Source organism: Nerophis ophidion, unplaced genomic scaffold (genome assembly GCF_033978795.1).
Source record: "Nerophis ophidion isolate RoL-2023_Sa unplaced genomic scaffold, RoL_Noph_v1.0 HiC_scaffold_46, whole genome shotgun sequence".
NCBI lineage: Eukaryota > Metazoa > Chordata > Actinopteri > Syngnathiformes > Syngnathidae > Nerophis > Nerophis ophidion.
The window spans coordinates 173,916-193,759 of NW_026906968.1; the positions used below are offsets into that span (position 1 = coordinate 173,916).

At 40.9% G+C, this 19,844-nt stretch overlaps 2 protein-coding genes and 1 non-coding gene across 4 annotated transcripts in view; all 3 read left to right on the forward strand.

Moving 5' to 3' along the window:
* LOC133546869 (zinc finger protein 391-like) overlaps window positions 1-19,844 on the forward strand; it is a 95,903-nt gene that overhangs the window by 48,302 nt on the left and 27,757 nt on the right. The gene's annotated exons all lie outside the window — the stretch shown is intronic.
* Window positions 6,993-15,026, forward strand: LOC133546872 (gastrula zinc finger protein XlCGF17.1-like). 2 transcript variants are annotated; one of them, XM_061892723.1, is made up of 4 exons: window positions 6,993-7,143; window positions 8,728-8,950; window positions 9,748-9,885; window positions 13,410-15,026. In XM_061892723.1, exon 4 carries the CDS (start codon window positions 13,460-13,462, stop codon window positions 14,585-14,587), a length of 1,128 nt encoding a protein of 375 aa, XP_061748707.1. In that variant the 5' UTR covers window positions 6,993-7,143; window positions 8,728-8,950; window positions 9,748-9,885; window positions 13,410-13,459; the 3' UTR covers window positions 14,588-15,026. The 2 variants fall into 2 exon arrangements, with proteins under 2 accessions (XP_061748707.1, XP_061748706.1); XM_061892722.1 differs by lacking the exon at window positions 9,748-9,885 and having other exon boundaries at window positions 6,997-7,143; window positions 13,410-14,871.
* Window positions 16,832-16,918, forward strand: trnay-gua (transfer RNA tyrosine (anticodon GUA)). Its single transcript is given in 2 exon segments — window positions 16,832-16,868; window positions 16,883-16,918. It is a non-coding gene; the product is annotated as a tRNA-Tyr (tRNA).

The following is a 19,844-nucleotide window of genomic DNA, read 5'->3' on the forward strand; positions in this document are numbered from 1 at the left end:
TAAAACATGTACTTGACTGAAAAAAGCAATAATCTGAAATATCTAATCTATGAATGTTAGAATCTATGTGCTGATGTTGTTACAAAGTCGAAGTTAAGATTTGACAGTTTATTTCAAATCCTGCAGTTTCATTTGCTGCTGCTGTTCTCACCAGCACACTTGTGTTTCTTACACTGGTACTTAGAAGACAATCTTTCACCACACACACTGCAACTCAACACTTTCTCTCCTGGGTGTCTTCTCATGAGTCTTTTCAAAATACGGACTTTGTATACAACTTTTACAACACACTGAACATGTTTAAGGTTTGTCTGCAGTGTGTCTTGTCATGTGTGCTTTGAAATGGTGCATTTGAGTAAAATCTTTACTGCAGATTGAACATGAAAAAGGTTTTTCTCCAGTGTGTATTCTCATGTGTCTTTTCAAATGCATACTTTGTATAAAACTTCTACAACATACTGAACAAGTATAAGGTTTTTCACCAGTGTGTGTACTCATGTGTATTTTCAAAGTAGTTCTTCCGAGCAAAATATTTACCGCATATTGAACATGAAAAAGGTTGTTCTCCAGTGTGTATTCTCATGTGTTTTTTGAAATGGTCCCTTCGAGTAAAATCTTTACCGCAGATTGAACATGAAAAAGGTTTTTCTCCAGTGTGTGATCTCATGTGCACATTTAAACGTTCATTTCTTACAAAACTTTTACCACATTCTGAGCAGGAAAACGGTTTTTCTCCTGTGTGTGTTCTCATGTGTACTTTTAAACTTTGATTTTTTCCAAAACTTTTACCACATTCTCAGCAGGAAAAAGGTTTTTCTCCAGTGTGTGTTCTCATGTGTACTTTCAAATGTTGACTTCGTGTAAAACCTTTACCACATTCTGAGCAAGAAAAAGGTTTTTCTCCAGTGTGTATTCTTATGTGTCTTTTCAGACGACAATGGTATTTAAAAGTTTTGTGAGAGTGAGAAGATGTGAAGTGAGTGTTGTCAGTGTGACATGTCTTATCATCTTTAGAGTCTTCATCATCAGTGTCAGGAGAGTGTGACGTTGTGTCCTCACTATCTGATAGTGGAGCTAAGAGCTTGTCTGCTTGTGATCCTCCACAGTGGTCTCCATCAGCTTCTGTTGTCATGTGTTGTGTTGAGCTGCTGCTTGGAGGCTCCCCCCCTCCCCTCTCCTCACTTTCACCTTTCACCTCATCACCTTCACTCTTCACAGGGACACCAGTCACTGGCATCTTGGTGACATCAACCTCCTCCAGTCCTTCAAGATGCTCTCCCTGCTGACTGATGCTGTGTTCCTCCTCTTCCTCTTTAATGTGAGGGGTCAGTGGGTCCTCCTCTTCCGCCTTAATGTGAGGGCTCAGTGGATCCACCGCTTCCTTTTTAAAATGTGGTGTCAGTGGTTCCTCCATCTCCTCTTTAAAAAAGGGTAGCCATTGGTGTTCCTCTTCATTTTTAAAATGGGGGATCAGTGGGTATTCCTCTTCCGCCTTAATGTGAGGGCTCTGTGGATCCACTGCTTCCTTTTTAAAATGGGGTGTCAGTGGGTCCTCCTCTTCCTCTTTAAAATGGGGGATTAGTGGGTGTTCCTCTTCATTTTTAAAATGGGGGATCAGTGGGTATTCCTCTTCCTTCTTAATGAGGTTGTGCTGTGGCTCCCCCGTCTGCATCCTGAAGCTCCACTTCTGTTGCAAGACAAACACAAGTTTGAGAAACATCCATCTGTGCTCAGTCACATAATGCATTAAGTACTTTGACATGCACTTAGGAAAAACAAGTTATTGTATCAACTGTCTTGAAATCTCAGTGATGCACAAACACGTTACTCTTTACATTTTTCACAGGAAAATTAAAACCAACCAGAACAACAGGAGTTTTTACTATGGATAAACGATTTGGTTTAAAATTGATTTTACGATATATTATTTCATATTGAATTACTAACAGAACCATTTTAAAACAGGCTACAGAGTCTCCTAATTTAGTTGTTGAAATATGCAGTAAAATATTACATCATTTCCAGTATTATTTTCTCAAATAAAGTAACCAGATATTAACAGTAAATAAACAAGTACATTAAAAATATTTTTTTCAACAAAATAATACAATTATAAATTATACAATTTGTTACTGCATATGTCAGCTGCCAAATTAGGAGCTTTTGTAACCCACTTTAAAATTATTCTAGTATCAATTATACACCAAATTATATATCGTGACATATATTGTTATTAGGATATAGATTTGAGGTCATATCGCCCATACCAAACATTAGTTCGTCGAATCATTTTTTTTGGCCCACCAAATATATTTAATTTTAATATTCTTCAGATGTGTGTGTATGTTTAAAATGTGGGACTACTGTTCTACATCACGTGGAAGTGTCATGTCATGGGGATGGTGTGCTTTTAACTAAGGGTGTGACGATACGGTCAGCTCACCAAAGGATACTCGATATTGGATTTAGGAGAACAAGACAATATTTTGGTGGTAACATGATTCTTACACGTGTGTGTACTTCATGTGTATATGAATGTACTTTCCCTTGTGTGCTTAGTTTGACTGTAACTTCATAGTGGATAATATCTATAAACAACCTCAATTGTTTTACATATTTAATTTGAACGACTGTTTACTTATCTGACAAATTCAAAGGAAACTGCACTTTTTTAAAATGTTGCCTATCGTTCACAATCCTTATGTAAGACATTTGTTTCAAACTTTTATGAATTTGAATTATTAAATAATCATGAGCAAAAAATCAGCTAACATTGGAGTCAATGGGAGCTCCTCTATTAGACCCACAAAGTCCTCCAAAAAAACTGCCAACAATACACCATTTACATTTTGTGACCTGAATATTAACCAAGTATTAATGATATTGTTATTATAAGCGCTAACGCTAAGGACCTACTTTTAGCGGCGCATTGATCACAGAAGTAACTAGCTTATGCTGCTATATTGACATACTGAGCTGCTTCCTCACCTCTAAGATGGTGAAAGCTAATTCTAGAATATAAATCATGCTTCTCACTTATGTAGTAGAAGGTTGTGGACATAAACCGAGAACTTGGTCAACACTGACATCCAACTTAGACCTGGAGATGGCTAGAAAGATTAAGTAATGTGCTCTTTTGCACCCACCCTTTTTAACCGTTTGCGATGATTAATTCTTCATCTAAACGGGAAGATATGAACATCCCATCAGTCGGCATCCCAGTGAAAGCAGACATTGTATGTGTGGAGAGACACAGCCGACGGGCCGACAATGGGCGGAAAGCAGCAGCGCGGGCCCACCTGGAGGCCAGGAGGCGGGGCATGCGGCGGCGAGGAGAGGCATGACACACGCGAAGCGACACTGCAGCGGCAATCTGAGCCAGGTGCGTATATTACACACCTGCTTACAATCTGTCTATCTGCTGCTAGAGTACAAAAAGGGCGAGGGAGGAACGAGCGGGGGAGCAGCACGGAGGAGGAAACAACGGCCAGCAGACGAAGAGCGCAACGACCCACACCGAGAGAGCGATGACGCACCCCCGCAGTGGACGCAAGCCCCGGACGCTGTTTAATATAGATTAGAATAGGCCGTGCAACTAATCATATGTCCTGAGTTCCAGTTGAAAGTGGGTGCAAGTTCATGCCCACGCACACACACTCTTATCGCCCACATTCTTCACACTGTTTACGTGGCTTCTTGGCCGAGGTCTGAGGGACAACACCAGATATGAAGTCAGAGTCCAGGGAGAAAAAAGCACCGGTGAATGTCGCACAGAAGGAACCTTCCTGGTGTTACCTGACGGCACGACCACCGAGCTGCGACACCACTACAAAGGCTCCTCCGTGCTCGTGCTCGTACCACCTGGCTTGGTAGCCTCGTACCCGCCTACCAAGCCAAAGACTTAGGTCCAATGATGAAATAGGGCGTAACTGCTGCTGATTGGACCGACACGCAAATACCACATTTTCAAAACTCCCCGTTGTCAATTAAAAACATAGTTATGGGCTGCACTTTGGACACACCTGCTGTAAGCTACGAGGAGCGAGCAGCTACACAACAGCTAAGCTAAAACAGCACTTTTAAGCATATCAAATAATTATAGTTGCTTAATACGTACACAAAGTCTCCAAAACAAAAGTCTGATAGCAAGTATCCAGTAACAAACATGTCCGCATCATTCAACGTTCTGCGCCATGAGCTTGACTTCATGAATTATTGTGGCCACCAGGTGTTGGGAAAGATCAAATAAAACAAAAGCAAAAGCATCCGTCACAAGGTTAGTGTTTTTTATATATTTGTGTCAATATGTAGAAGCATCCTCAGCCTTCCCGGGAAGGTCTATTCAGGTGTACTGGAGAGGAGCCTAAGTCAGACAGTCGAACCTCAGATTCAGGAGGAACAGTGTGGTTTTCATCCTGGTCGTGGAACTGTGGACCAGGTCTATACTCTCGGCAGGGTTGTTGAGGGTGCATGGGAGTTTGCCCAACCAGTCTACATGTGCTTTGTGGACTTGGAGAAGGCATTCAACCGTGTCCCTCGGCAAGTCCTGTGGGGAGTGCTCAGGGAGTATGGGGTATCGGACTGTCTGATTGTGGCGGTCCGCTCCCTGTATGATCAGTGTCAGAACTTGGTCCGCATTGCTGGCAGTAAGTCGAACACTTTTCCAGTGAGGGTTGGACTCCGCCAAAGCGCCGATTCTGTTCATAACTTTTATGGACAGAATTTCTAGGCGCAGTCAAGGCGTTGAGGGGTTTCGGTTTGGTGGCTGCAGGATTAGGTCTCTTCATCTGGCCAGGAACTTTAGCTCTAACTGGATCGGTTTGCAACAGAGTGTGAAGCGACTGGGATGAGAATCAGCACCTCCAAATCCGAGTTCAAGGTTCTCGTACAGAAAAGGGTGGGGTGTCATCTCCGGGTTGGGGAGGAGACCCTGCCCCAAGTGGAGGAGTTCAAGTACCTCAGAGTCTTGTTCACAAGCGAGGGAAGAGTGGATCGTGAGATCGACAGGCGGATCGGTGCGGCGTCTTCAGTAATGTGGACGCTGTATCGATCCGTTGTGGTGAAGAAGGAGCTGAGCCGGAAGGCAAAGCTCTCAATTTACCGGTCGATCTACGTTCCCATCCTCACCTATGGTCATGAGCTTTGGGTCATGACCGAAAGGATAAGATCACTAGTACAAGTGTCCGAAGCGGTCTGTTTATTTCAAGTGTTAGTTTTCCCTTATTAGCTCTTGTGTTATTTATTTGACCCTATATTTGTTCCCACTACCGCACCTTTAGTTGGAGTCTTTGATCTTGTTATACGCAAATATAATGACAATCAAGTCTATTCTATTTTAAATGAGTTTCCTCCGCCGTGTGGTGGGTCTCTCCCTTAGAGATAGGCTGAGAAGCTCTGTCATCTGGGAGGAACTCAAAGTAAAGCCGCTGCTCCTCCACATCGAGAACAGCCAGATAAGGTGGTTCAGGCATCTGGTCAGGATGCCACCCGAACGCCTCCCTAGGGAGGTGTTTAGCGCACGTCCGACCGGTAGGAGGCAACGGGGAAGACCCAGGAAACGTTGAATAGACTATGTCTCCTGGCTGGCCTGGGAACGCCTTGGGATCCCCCGGGAAGAGCTGGATGAAGTGGCTGGGGAGAGGAAAGTCTGGGCTTCCCTGCTTAGGCTGCTGCCCCCGCGACCCGACCTCAGATAAGCAGAAGAAGATGGATGGAAGGCTGGATGTGTAACACAACTTGATGTTTCTTGAAAACAGCGTCCAGTAGTTGATGTTGTCGCTCCTTCTCCTCTTTTGTTGGACAAAATTCCTCCTTGTCCTCTGCTATCGTTTTTTTGTTTTTTTTCTAACATCACAAACATTTCTTCAATGGCAGCAGTTAGTCGCTGATTCAGCAACACTCACATCATTTGTAATATAGACATGTTCACACAATAAAAACACTTTACACTTACATTGGATCTCTGCTTTGATGTTTCGATCACTTCCGCCTCTCTTTGTTAGCAGCTAACAAGCTAAGCTAACCAGCAGGCTAGGCTAGCACGTCAAAGTGCACTCAGACTAATGTATCCGCATACAAACAATTAATAACGACGTTTACTCTGTTAAACGACACACATGTGCACATGTACGTTGTAATTAAGACCTAGAAACCATAATAACCAAAACAACGTAATCTCCGCCAGACGCCATCTTGTTCTGGTCTTCCTCCTGTGTGACGTCATCGAGGTGTTCTCAACCGCGGAACAAATGTTGGCCAAACACGTGTTTTACTGGGACAATAGTGAGTGGTGCACACTTCCTTCAAACACGTGTTTCACTGGGACAATAGTGAGTGGTGCACACTTCCTTCAAACACGTGTTTCACTGGGACAATAGTGAGTGGTGCACACTTCCTTCAAACACGTGTTTCACTGGGACAATAGTGAGTGGTGCACACTTCCTTCAAACACGTGTTTCACTGGGACAATAGTGAGTGGTGCACACTTCCTTCAAACACGTGTTTCACTGGGACAATAGTGAGTGGTGCACACTTCCTTCAAACACGTGTTTCACTGGGACAATAGTGAGTGGTGCACACTTCCTTCAAACACGTGTTTCACTGGGACAATAGTGAGTGGTGCACACTTCCTTCAAACACGTGTTTCACTGGGACAATAGTGAGTGGTGCACACTTCCTTCAAACACGTGTTTCACTGGGACAATAGTGAGTGGTGCACACTTCCTTCAAACACGTGTTTCACTGGGACAATAGTGAGTGGTGCACACTTCCTTCAAACACGTGTTTCACTGGGACAATAGTGAGTGGTGCACACTTCCTTCAAACACGTGTTTCACTGGGACAATAGTGAGTGGTGCACACTTCCTTCAAACACGTGTTTCACTGGGACAATAGTGAGTGTTGCACACTTCCTTCAAACACGTGTTTCACAGGGACAATAGTGAGGGGTGCACACTTCCTTCAAACACGTGTTTCACTGGGACAATAGTGAGTGGTGCACACTTCCTTCAAACACGTGTTTCACTGGGACAATAGTGAGTGGTGCACACTTCCTTCGCCCGGCCACAGAAGACAAAAAAGAGTTGCTGGTGTAACAATAGGAAGAATATATTCCACTCCTCTCTTGTACACGCGGCTTATGAGGTAATATACATGATATATTTTCATATTATTTATCTTATTTACCTCATATGTTGTTCGAAGCTAACGTGCTAGCGTTAGCCCGCTAGCAGGCCTTTGTAGCAAATGCGAGCGTTTTTTTTGAGGAGTGTATTTTATATGTTCTCTATGAGAATTATATTGACTTATTTAATACTTTAACTGTTTTTTGTTGTATATTACAGTCACGCTTAACATCATTAAATATTTGTTACTAGAAAGAAACAAACGTCTTGTAATTTAAGTCTGGAATAAGTCACATGGTATTATAATAATAATAATACATTTTATTTGGTATAGCGCTTTTCAGTGTACTCAAAGATGCTTTACAGGATGAAAAAAAAATATTGTTATTGTAATGACAGTGTAATATAATGTATTATTGCAGTGGTCTGCTTTATGTTGCTGTCAACTTTATTAGCAATAAATACAAATTATGTTTGCACGCACTTCTATTACCTTGATAACATCCATCCATCCATTTTTCTACCGCTTGTCCCTATTTGGTGTTGCGGGGGGGGTGTTGGAGCCTATCTCAGCTGCATTGGGTGGACATATCATGGAAATTAAATCGACTGATGTTTGTTATTATGAATACACTATTTGCACAATTGTAAGCGATTAATGCTTATTCAGTCGGACTAAAATAAATATTTAATTAAATAAATGTTAAATATTAAAAATAGCTTTAATATACTGCACACAAAATGAATTTGCATCAATATTTTGTATTTAGTCAAAACATGAGGTACCCAAATATTCAAAATATTTGTTTACATTTATGAATTTGTGTATATATATATATATATATATATATATACATATATATATATATACATATATGTATATATTTATATATATACTCACTGGCACTTGTTCCACGTGCTTCGCTGCACTTCTGTTTGTTTTCTGTTGGGTTAAAAATGTTGCTTTCGCAGAAGAAAGTTAAAGTAGCAATGATTGTCAGACACACACTAGGTGTGGTGAAATGTGTCCTCTGCATTTGACCCATCCCCTTGATCACACCCTGGGAGGTGAGGGGAGCAGTGGGCAGCAGCAGTGCTGCGCCCGGGAATCATTTTTGGTGATTTAACCCCCAATTCCAACCCTTGATGCTGAGTGCCAAGCAGGTAGGTAATGGAGAACAAGGAGAGGATATTGTGCGTAAAAGTAAAGCCAACCGACCACAGCTCTGTAGTCCTGGTCACCGTTGACGTGAGGTGGGACTATTTTGGAGGTGCACTTCAAGGTTGGCTGGTAGGTTGGTAGTGGGAGGAGCCAGTTGGCGTCACTTGATGCTGCAGCACAATGACACTTTTATACGTGCAGACTGACTTCATGCAGTCATGACGGTATTAAAATCCCAGCAGGAGGTTTTCTATAAGTTGTTACTTTTTGATAAATGACACAATTCATAATAATCAATAACTGATGATTATTCCATGTGTAGAAGAACATCACCACAAAGTGGTGTCAGTTCACTTGGAAAATATTATATTTGATAGACTAAACAACATTTGACACATCTGAGCTGAAGTTTGTTTGTGTTGTCTTGCGGACGTCCAACAGATGAACGCTCGTCAAGAAGAACGTCCCCTTCAGCAGCAGGAGGATCCACAGCCCCCCCACATTAAAGAGGAAGAGGAGGAAGTGTGGATCAGTCAGGAGGGAGAGTGTCCTGTAGGGCAGGAGGAGGCTGATGTCAGCAAGTTTCCACTGACTGTTGTCTCTGTGAAGACTGAAGAGCATGAAGACAAACCACCTGAGTCCTCACAGCTTCATCACAGTCCAAGTAAGCACAACATCCACATATCATCTAATACAATGTTTGTGACACATGTTCATCCGGGGGACACATTTATCACTAAAGATGGAGATATATTTGCTTTTTAACACCACCATTTAAAAATGAATGCTCATCAATCATCAACAGTGTAATTGCTGGGGTGTAACCATGTGACCTAGAGGCCGTCCTCCTTACCTCACGTGGTCAAATGAAGGCAAACATTCAATATGGCTACTGTTTATTTACCTTTAACAGCACATATGTCAGCATATTTCAAAGGTTTAGTGGTGAAGATAAGAGCTGTATACCAAGTACCATTTTTTTTTTTTTAGTACTGGTTCCTAAAGGCCTACTGAAAGCCACTACTAGCCAACACACACACAGTCAGATAGTTTATATATCAATGATGAAATATTAACATTGCAACACATGCCAATACGGCCGCTTTAGTTTAATAAATTGAAATTTTACATTTCTAGGGAGTTTCATCTTAAAAACGTTGTGTAATGATGACGTGTACGCAAGACGTCACGGGTTTTTAGGAAGTATGAGCGCTGCACACACACACAGCTAAAAGTCCTCTGCTTTAACGGCATGATTACACAATATTTTGGAGATCTGTGTTGCTGAATCTTTTGCAATTTGTTCAATTAATATTGCAGGAGTCAAAGTAGAAAGATGGAGTTGGGAAGCTTTAGCCTTTAGCCACACAAACACACGGTGATTCCTTGTTTAAAATTCCTGGAGGTGAAACTTTCCTATGGATCAGCGAACATGAATCACGACAGAATGTCAACCAGCAGGTTTCGGTGACAAAATTGTGGTTCAAACGTCGCTTCTTACCGGAGAAAAGCTGAGCTTGTGCCATCCATAAAGCTGCCGTCGACTCCCCTGAGACACTGACGTCAAGACACCCGTGGACACACACCTCCGACTATCAGGTACTATTTAAATCACTAAAACACTAGCAACACAATAGAAAGATAAGGGATTTCCCAGAATTATCTTAGTAAATATGTCTAAAAACATCGGAATCCATCCAAATGCAATCGTGTTTGTTTTTTTTCTAGTCCGTCGCTATCAATATCCTCAAACACGAATCTTTCATCCGCGCTCAAATTAATGGGGAAATTGTCGTTTTCTCGGTCCGAATAGCACTTTTTGTTGGAGGCTCCCATTAAAAACAATGTGAATATGTGAGGAGACATCACACGGGTGACGTCATCGTCTGCAACTTCCTGTAAAGGCAGTGCTTTTCTCTTAGCGACCAAAAGTTGCGAACTTTATCGTGGATGTTCTCTACTAAATCATTTCAGCAAAAATGTGGCAATATCACGAAATGATCAAGTATGACACATAGAATGGACCTGCTATCCCCGTTTGAATAAAATCTCATTTCTGTAGGCCTTTAAATCTAATCGTTTGAATTTGGAGGACAACTGCACTTTTTGGGGGAATTTTTTCTATCCTTCACAATCATTATGAAAGACATGACTATTGATATATATATTTTTAAATCACATTGTAACTCATAAATGTAAATAAAAGTCCACTTGCAATGGAGCCAATGAGAGGTCCTCTATAACCATCCAAAAAGCACCAACAATACTACATTTGCATTTTGTGGCTTGAATACCAACCAAGTATTAGTGATATTGTTATTATAAGTGGCCTCTCACCTGGGTAGTAGAAGGATGAGGACGTACTCTGACAAATTGATTCCCTTTGACAGCCAATTTAGGCCCGAAAAGAGGCTTGGCTTCACCCCCCATACCGTGCGACGATTATGAGTCTTTCCTCATCTAAACGGGAATATAACAAGAGTCTATCAGTCTGCGTCATAGTGACAGCAGACATTGTACAGTAAGTGATGTTTTATTATGTTTGTTGGCTCTCAGGAAGTCTGCAGTGTGTAATATTCAGTGATGTTGAAAAAAAAAAGCACATGTAGTGATGCTTTTTTGAAAGTGATGCGCTAATAAGCAAAAATACATAAATAATCCATCTTTTTAAAAAAGTACCTGTTACTAAATGACATATATACCTACTGCATGTACATAAAACCTTAATGGAAGTGTTTGGATGCTTTTTAAGTTATTTTTAGGCAGAATAGTGCGACTCTAATAGCCTCTATTGTAAACAGATTGTGATTGCATTTATTACTATTTAGAATGCATAAAAAAGAAAATTATGTGTTCTTGATAGGCAAAATAAATTACAAAAGTGCGGTTTCCTTTTAAATGAAGTGAAGTATATTTATTTAGCGCGTTTCTCTAGTGACTCAGAGCGCTTTACATAGTGAAACCCATGATCTAAGTTACATTTAAACCAGTGTGGGAGCAGGTGGGTAAAGTACCTTGCTCAAGGACACAACGGCAGTGACTAGGATCGAACCTGAAACCGTCCAGTTGCCTTAGATTGTATTAAATTCTATCAAAATCTCGTAAAAATCATAAATACATCCTAGAAATGTCTCAATAATTCCATGAAGAATATTTTTATTTAGGAACATTCTAATGTAACGTGTTTCTATCCACACTTCCGTTAAAATGTAATAATCACTTAGTCTTCTCTTTTGTTCAAATGTAATAATCACTGTCTTTGTTGTTTGATACTTTAGTTGTGGCTGATAATACAAATGTTGGTATCGATCCAGTACCAAATAGTTTCAGAAGCAGTATCGGTCATACCAATGCGGATTCTGGTATTTAAAGTCATCAGGATAATTGAATGATTACATTTTTGTTGGCAATCATAATCAGACAAAAACACAGGATGCTGGTGTTAGAATATCAATTGAATATTTAAATATGGCTCTGAATTAAATCATTAGGTCTATGCCCTTAAAGTCTTCCTTTTTACTGAGTTTGTAAACAATAACAAACTCAACAATATATATATATATATATATATATATATATATATATATATATATATATGTGTATATATATATATATATATATATATATATATATATATATATATATATATATATATATATATAATACAAAATATCGATCAAACTTCTGTAATTACCTTATATTGATATTATGCTTGGTAATGTTATCGTGAATTTTTGTATAGATCAGTCCACATCTGTTTAAATTTAAGAGCTTTAGCAGGGTTTCTGTGCGTCATTAAAAAGCATTAAAAATCATTGAACGGACTTTGCCTAAATTAAGGCCTTAAATGGTGTTAAAAAGCATTAAATACGAATTCCAGAGGCATTAAAATATTCACACAATCGTAGGCCAGGACCGATATAAATGAAAATAAACCTAATAACTTAATTATTGTCCTCATCAATATATTGCAATATCCAAGTGTGTCCTTCTTGGTCTGTGGATTTTAAACTGGACTAAGAGGTCTCACTTTGTGCATCCCTCTCAGCACCTGAGTATGTTTATTCCACAGTAGACTTACATGAACAAAGTGGGCCTCTTGTCAGTCATTCACAATCTTTGTTTCGACTACTTGCAATTCTCCTCCACATGATTTCCTGTGTGCAGTTGTGTTAGCGACACTCGTTTTCATGTTGGAGATGGAAATAGTCATTTTAATACAACGCTGTAGTACAGACCTCCGTATAGCTGCCCAGGATATGCCTGTTTTATGATTCTTTAATTTTGGGCCTTTTAGAATCAGAATGTTTTCATCCCTTTGTGTCAATTAAGTGAAATTAGGTCTGACAACCTTTTGACAAGTTGACTTCATCTCCATTAGGACTTTTCAAAGTGTAAAATACCATCCACCTTAAACAGAATGTTATACTTTGAAAGTAAACTGGATCATTTATTTTGTGTTCATACATGACTTCCTGTCCCACACGAGCAGATTTTAGCTCAATTTTACAGCTTTGTTGTGTCGACCACTAAATATAGAAGCCAGGTGGTGGAAACTGACACATTGACTTGAAAACAAAAAACGGAACAAGTCCGTCCCTATGGGGGCGCCGTTCCACATCCAATGGGAATCCCCGGTCTCACATACAAACGTTGCTTGGTGAGATCAATGACGAAACATTACTTCAGGTTCAAGGCATGAAGCAAAAGGAAATACACTTTCAAACCACAGCCCTCGCAGTGAGCAAACTCGACCACAAGATGGCATCATAGCTGAGACAACAATACAGAATACAGATTTACACTGTAAACAACCTCATCTTTTCTCCAAGTTTATACATCAGTAAGTGACATTAACATCACAGGGGGCGCTGGAGCCTATCCCAGCTGCATTCAGGTTAAAGGGAATTTATCACAATTTAGATTTTAGGCCATATTGCCCATCCCTCGTAAAAAGTGGTCTTCTATTCCTGTGAATAATGTTGTAAAGAGCAATGTGTTTGTTTTCAGGCCAATTAATATAATCACTTTTTTTTTAAGTACATGTAAACTTACTGAATGCCTCATGTGACTGAGCAAATCTGGACATTTCTCAAGCATGTTTGTCATTGTGTGTCCTGCAGACGTCTGTGGAGAACAACGTCTGCCTGAAAAAAAGGAGAGTAGCTTCAGGATGGTGAAGGAGGATCCTTCAAAGAGGAAGACCAGGCGCCACGGACCCTCTGGCGTCTCCTTTTCCTCTTTGACACAGACCCTTCCCTGTAAAAAGGAAGAGGAAGACTCACTGACGCCCCACATTAAAGAGGAAGAGGAGGAACACAGCATCACTCAAGAGGGAGATCATCTTGAAGGACTGGAGGAGTTCCCAGTGACTGGTGTCCCTGTGAAGAGTGAAGATGATGAGGTGAAAGGTGAAAGTGAGGAGAGGGGAGGGGGGGAGCCTCCAAGCAGCAGCTCAACACAACACATGACAACAGAAGCTGATGGAGACCACTGTGGAGGATCACAAGCAGACAAGCTCTTAGCTCCACTATCAGATAGTGAGGACACAACGTCACACTCTCCTGACACTGATGATGAAGGCTCTAAAGATGATAAGACATGTCACACTGAAAACACACACTTCACATGTTCTCACTGTCACAAAACATTTAAAAACCATAGTCATCTGAAAAGACACATGAGAACACACACTGGAGAAAAACCTTTTATCTGTTCAGTCCGTGGTAAACGTTTTGTTCGAAGTCACAATGTGAAAGTGCACAGGAGAACACACACTGGTGAAAAACCTTTTATCTGTTCAGTCTGTGGTAAAGGTTTTACACAAAGTCAGAGTTTGAAAAGACACATGAGAACACACACTGGAGAAAAAACGTTTTCTTGTTCAATCTGTGGTAAAGGTTTTATACAAAGTCAATATTTGAAGGTGCACATGAGAACGCACACTGGAGAAAAACCTTTTCCCTGTTCAACCTGTGGTAAAGGTTTTACACAAAATCAATATTTGAAAGTACACATGAGAACACACACTGGTGAAAAACCTTTTTCCTGTTCAATCTGTAGTAAAGGTTTTGTACAAAGTAACAGTTTGAAAGTACACACTAGAACACACACTGGTGAAAAATCACATTCTTGTTCAATCTGCAACAGAAGCTTTTGTGACCGATCAAACCTTTTAGCACACATGAGAAGACACCCAGGAGAGAAAGTGTTGAGTTGCAGTGTGTGTGGTGAAAGATTGTCTTCTAAGTACCAGTGTAAGAAACACAAGTGTGCTGGTGAGAACAGCAGCAGCAAATGAAACTGCAGGATTTGAAATAAACTGTCAAGACTTTCATTTTGACTTTCTAACAACTTTATGATTCATTTGTTGGGTCTCTATAATCTATTTTATTCATTATCGTTATTACTCTGTATTATAATGATTGTGTTGTGATTGTTTTATATGTATGTCCCCAGACCTTTATGCAATATACAAGTGAGAGAAAATAGCAGATTTTTTTTTTGTTTTTGTGAAAGGATTTTGTTTTTACAAACTTACATTTGTGGATACATCAAATAAATCCAGTATTCTGTTCTAAACATTTTTTCTGTATTTTTTTCTTTTTTCAACATCCCCAAAACAACATCAATATCAGTCAAAGTTTGGAGTGTCAGACAAAAGCCAATATTGTACATCATCCCACAGAGATTTACTTTGCATACATTCTTAAAATAAACTGTTTATTGTGTTTCCCAATCACAGAACCAACAAATGTTGTCTTCAATTGCAAAACAACATCCAACATATTATTTTAAGAGGTCAAATCCATTTTTTTTTCTGAGATTAACTCTTTTGCCTTGGAAAGAATGGAAACTTTTAAATTATGAGTATTTTTTTATTCCAGATAAAATAAGAAGAAATAGCAAAGGATTAAAAAAGATGCAGTAACTAGAATATTTTGAATACAAGCCTTTTTAAATGTTGTAATATTTTGTTTATTTGCAGGTCATACTTAATTAAATCTTGAAATATTAACATATTTTTATCAGTCAATAAGTGCATCAGTGACCAAATGCCTTTTTCAAACCATTGCTGTACAAAGATGGATTTGTTTCTCATTTTAATATAAGAACAATTCCATAGTGGAGTATTGTGTGTGATGAAGTTGTGTTTGTAAATTAGTTTCCAGTACAACAACACTTGCTGGTAGGGATGGGTACTGTTCACTTCTAATTCCATGTTTTATGTGTTATATATGTCAATATATTGTGTGTTTGTATTTTGCCAACATGGTAGAATCACATGATAGGCAGGTTGTATCATGTTTTTCTGTCACCTTGAGGAAATGGCATAAAGAGGAAGATGACAATATAATGTCACTTGGACAATGATGTACAGAACAGAGGAGATTTAGTTCATTTTTATTTTTGCTTTTAGCTGATTCTTTTTTTAATTATTATTTCACAAAACCTCTCCATTATCCAGCTATGGATTTCTGGTAGCTGCTTAAAAGGAGATGGAAGGGGACAGTGAGCTGATGTATGAGGAAGGTATGGACATGGATAGGACTAGAGGGGAGAGAAGGTCATGAAGGTAAGTCGAGTGCTAAAAGAGTAGAAAAGAGTAAAAAGATTATAGTGGTGTCAGGTTCAAACACTGATGCGTCTATTAAACAGACGAGAAGGAAGAAATCATGCACAGACAGAGTTACATTTTGCTCAATTGAGGAGAGATGTGTTTTGGGCTGTACTCTAGTTACAGATCCAAACTACGTTCTAAAAGTCCAGCCCACGTGCTGCCTCTATTTATTTGGGAGGTCCCTGGTTACATCACTGAGGCTGTCGCTGAGGGAAGGGGGTCATCTTCACAGCTCCAGCTAGACACAATATATAATCATACAACAATGCAAATGTGCTGACAGTCGTGATATCACCTTGTCTCTGTTCTGTTTACGTCACGGTACTCGATGTTCGGTCTTGGCAGTCAGCAGGCCGGTTCTGGAAACAAACACTAATAAGAGACTTGCTTGCAATCTTGTGGATTGCCAGCTTTGCACAGACAAAGAAAAAATAATGTCAGCACACTTGATAATAACCATAGCAACAGCCTTTAAGCATAAGAGTTGTGTGATAATATACCGTAGTTCCTTGAATAGGCGCCGGGGCGCTAATTAATTTAAAACCTCTTCTCACTCCTGCGCTTAATCAAGGCATGCGGTAAAAGTAAGCAGGAGCTAATCATTTTAAAACCTCTTCTCACCCGTGCGCTTACCAGTGGCCTGCAGTAAAAATCTGACTGTGATTAAAAAATAAATAAATACAAATTTATTCTGTGGCCGCGGCCCGGTGGTTGGGGACCACTGCTCTACAAGGTTTCTCATTGTCATCCCATTGGGTTGAGTTTGTTCTTGCCCTGATGTGGGATCTGAGCCGAGGATGTCATTGTGGCTTGTGCAGCCCTTTGAGACACTTGTGATTTAGGGCTATAGAAGTCAACTTTGATTGATTAATTGCTTGATAATAATGTGACTCAAAAATCAGAATTAGTATTGTTTGACCCCAACCTTCGATAGCTCAGTTGGTAGCGCGGAGGACTGTAGTTGCTCATGCTGAAATCCTTAGGTCGCTGGTTCAAATCCGGCTCGAAGGATCACCTGTTACGCTTTTTTTTTTTTAAATTAAATCAAGTTAAACAACACAAGATACACTTACAATTAGTGCACCAACCCAAAACATCCCTCCCTCATTCTCACATTTCTGTGTGATGTGGTTCAAATAAGAATCCAAATAATGTCTTACATCCTGAGGATGTAAACTGTGTGTTGTTTTGGCGTAAGATGTTTACGAAACACAACCTGTCCTACAGTAAGATGTTTCTTTCTGTAGGGATAGTGATGCAATGGATAATGTGTCTAACTATGGACTAGAAGATTCTAGGTTCAACTCCTGGCCAGCGTGCTGTTGTTTGTTAACTCAACTGAAACAATATTCTGTGTGATTTTTGGGGGGAGTTTACTTTGCTTTGGCTTTTCTAAATCTACAAACTGAAAAATGTGTTTTTTTTCCCTTTATTATTGTGAATGTATAACTGGTAGTTGTATCTGTTCTTATACTCGGGGCATTCAATCAGAATAAAGTGGGTGAGGAAAAAGGTGAGCACAACAATATAAATGTGACTATTTTACATCTTAGCAGTTGTTCTTTACACCACAATGGAGTAAAACCTAAATATTTCCCCAGAACATCAAGTATTAGCACACTGATTGAGATTCTCTTCCATGATGTCGTTCAAACAGAATGTGGCTTGAGCAGATGGTTTAACATTAGACATCAGGAGAGCAAACACATTATCAATCAAGATGAGTAGGAACAGCCGTGATGGTATAGTGGTTAGTACTCTGTGTTGTGGCTGCAGCAACCCTGGTTTGACTCCGGGTCATGGCACCATACCCTTCCTGTTTTTTTTTGGATGTGTGGAGAGACGGAGCAGAGGAGCCAACAGCAGGGTCGGACAAATGTCGGTCCTACCCGCAATGGCGGCCAGGAGGCGGGGCGTGCGGCGGAGAGAGGAGGCGGGACGCACTCAGAGCGACGCCCCCAGCCAGCCAAGTCAGGTGCGTTCACCACACACCTGCGCTCAATCTGCTCATCTATTGTTGCAGCACAAAAGAGGGGAAGGAGGAACGAGCGAGGAGGAGTAGGCGAGGACACCACGGCAAACAGAAAACGAGCACGACGATCAAGGACGAGAGAGTGAGATGACGACCCCCGCAACGGACGCAAGCAGGAAGAGCCCGCGCGCTGAAAAGTGACGCGATCGGATGGCCAGAAGAAGACTGGTTTATTGAAATAATAAACAGTCAAACCTGCTATGATGCGTCTTGTGTCCAGTGTCACGGCAACCCACACGGTGACGGTGGCAGGATAACTTTTGAAAAAAGAGGTATTGAACAAGATGTGAAACCAACCAGGTACTCTGGCGAAATTAAAAATATCTATTTGATGTCATTACAGTATTGTCCTTGATGCATCATTTAATATGACTGATGTGTGCTTTGTGCTGTTACTTTATCACTTGGTAAAATTGTATTATAAGCTCATGGATCATATCAGTACAATGTTTAACTTCATTACTTAATCCATCCATCCATCTTCTTCGGCTTATCCGAGGTCAGCTCGCGGGGGCAGCAGCCTAAGCAGGGAAGCCCAGACTTCCCTCTCCCCGGTCACTTTGTCCAGCTCTTCCCGGGGAAACCCAAGGCGTTCCGAGGCCAGCCGGGAGACATAATCTTCCCAACGTGTCCTGGGTCTTCCCCGTGGCCTCCTACCGGTTGGACGTGCCCTAAATCCTGACTAGATGCCCCGAACCACCTCATCTGGCTCCTCTCCATGTGGACGAGCCGCGGCTTTACTTTGAGGTCCTCCCGGATGACAGAGCTTCTCACCTTATCTCTAAGGGAGAGACCCACCACCCAGGCGGAGGAAACTCATTTGTGCCGCTTGTACCCGTGATCTTGTCCTTTCGGTCACAACCCAAAGCTCATCACCATAGGTGAGGATGGGAATGTAGATCGACCGGTAAATTGAGAGCTTTGCCTTTCGGCTCAGCTCCTTCTTCATCGATACAGCGTCCACATTACGATCCGCCTGTCGATCTCACCATCCACTCTTCCCTCACTCGTGAATAAGACTCCTAGGTACTCCTCCACTTGGGGCAGGGTCTCCTCCCCAACCCGGAGATGGCACTCCACCCTTTTCCGGGCAAGAACCATGGACTCGGATTTGGAGGTGCCAATTCTCATCCCAGTCGCTTCACATTAGGCTGCAAACCGATCCAGTGAGAACTGAAGATCCTGGCCAGATGAAGCCATCAGGACCACATCATCTGCAAAAAGCAGAGACCTAATCCTGCAGTCACCAAACGCGATCCCCTTAACGCCTTGACTGCGCCTCGAAATTCTGTCCATAAAAGTTATGGACTTGAATCCTGGAAGTCAGAATGAAAGTCTGATGTTCTTACAACAGAGCGATTCAGGGTTTCTTCACAACACGTAACAATAAATAAAAATGAAGCAAGATGCTTCTGGCAACAGTTTGCTTGCATATTTGACCCCGTTCTTGGAAATACTGGTAGATTTGATTGACATGTGTTGCTTTCTTGACACAGAGCCAGTTCAAAGCAATGTTCTCAAATGTTTAGCAGGGTTAAGGTCCAGTCTCTGGAACGGACATTCCAGAAACCTGCCTGAAACCCTTTGAAAACAGTTTTTATGTGTGTTTAATATTGTTGTCTTGTTGGAAAAGCTGCTTGTGTACAAAGATCAGCCTTTTCACTCCTAATTGGAGGTGAGGCAAAGTCTCATCTGACCTGTAAACTTTTCTCCCAAAACTGCCTTGGGTTCGAGCACTTGGCGGGCTTGAGGTTTGACAGTTTCCACTCTGTCACTAAACATCCATCCATCCATTTTCTACTGTTTATCCCTTAAAACCGGACAATTCAAGGCATGAGCCGACTACAGCAGTGATGAACAAACAATATGAAAGTAGGTTTGAGGTTCTAGGTCACATGACTAAAG

Coding starts and splice junctions, on each gene's coding strand:
- LOC133546872 (XM_061892722.1), top strand. CDS start 8,728: ATGAACGCTCGTCAAGAAGAACGTCCCCTTCAGCAGCAGGAGGATCCA. Junction 8,951..13,409: donor ACAGCTTCATCACAGTCCAA/GTAAGCACAACA, acceptor TGTGTCCTGCAG/ACGTCTGTGGAGAACAACGT.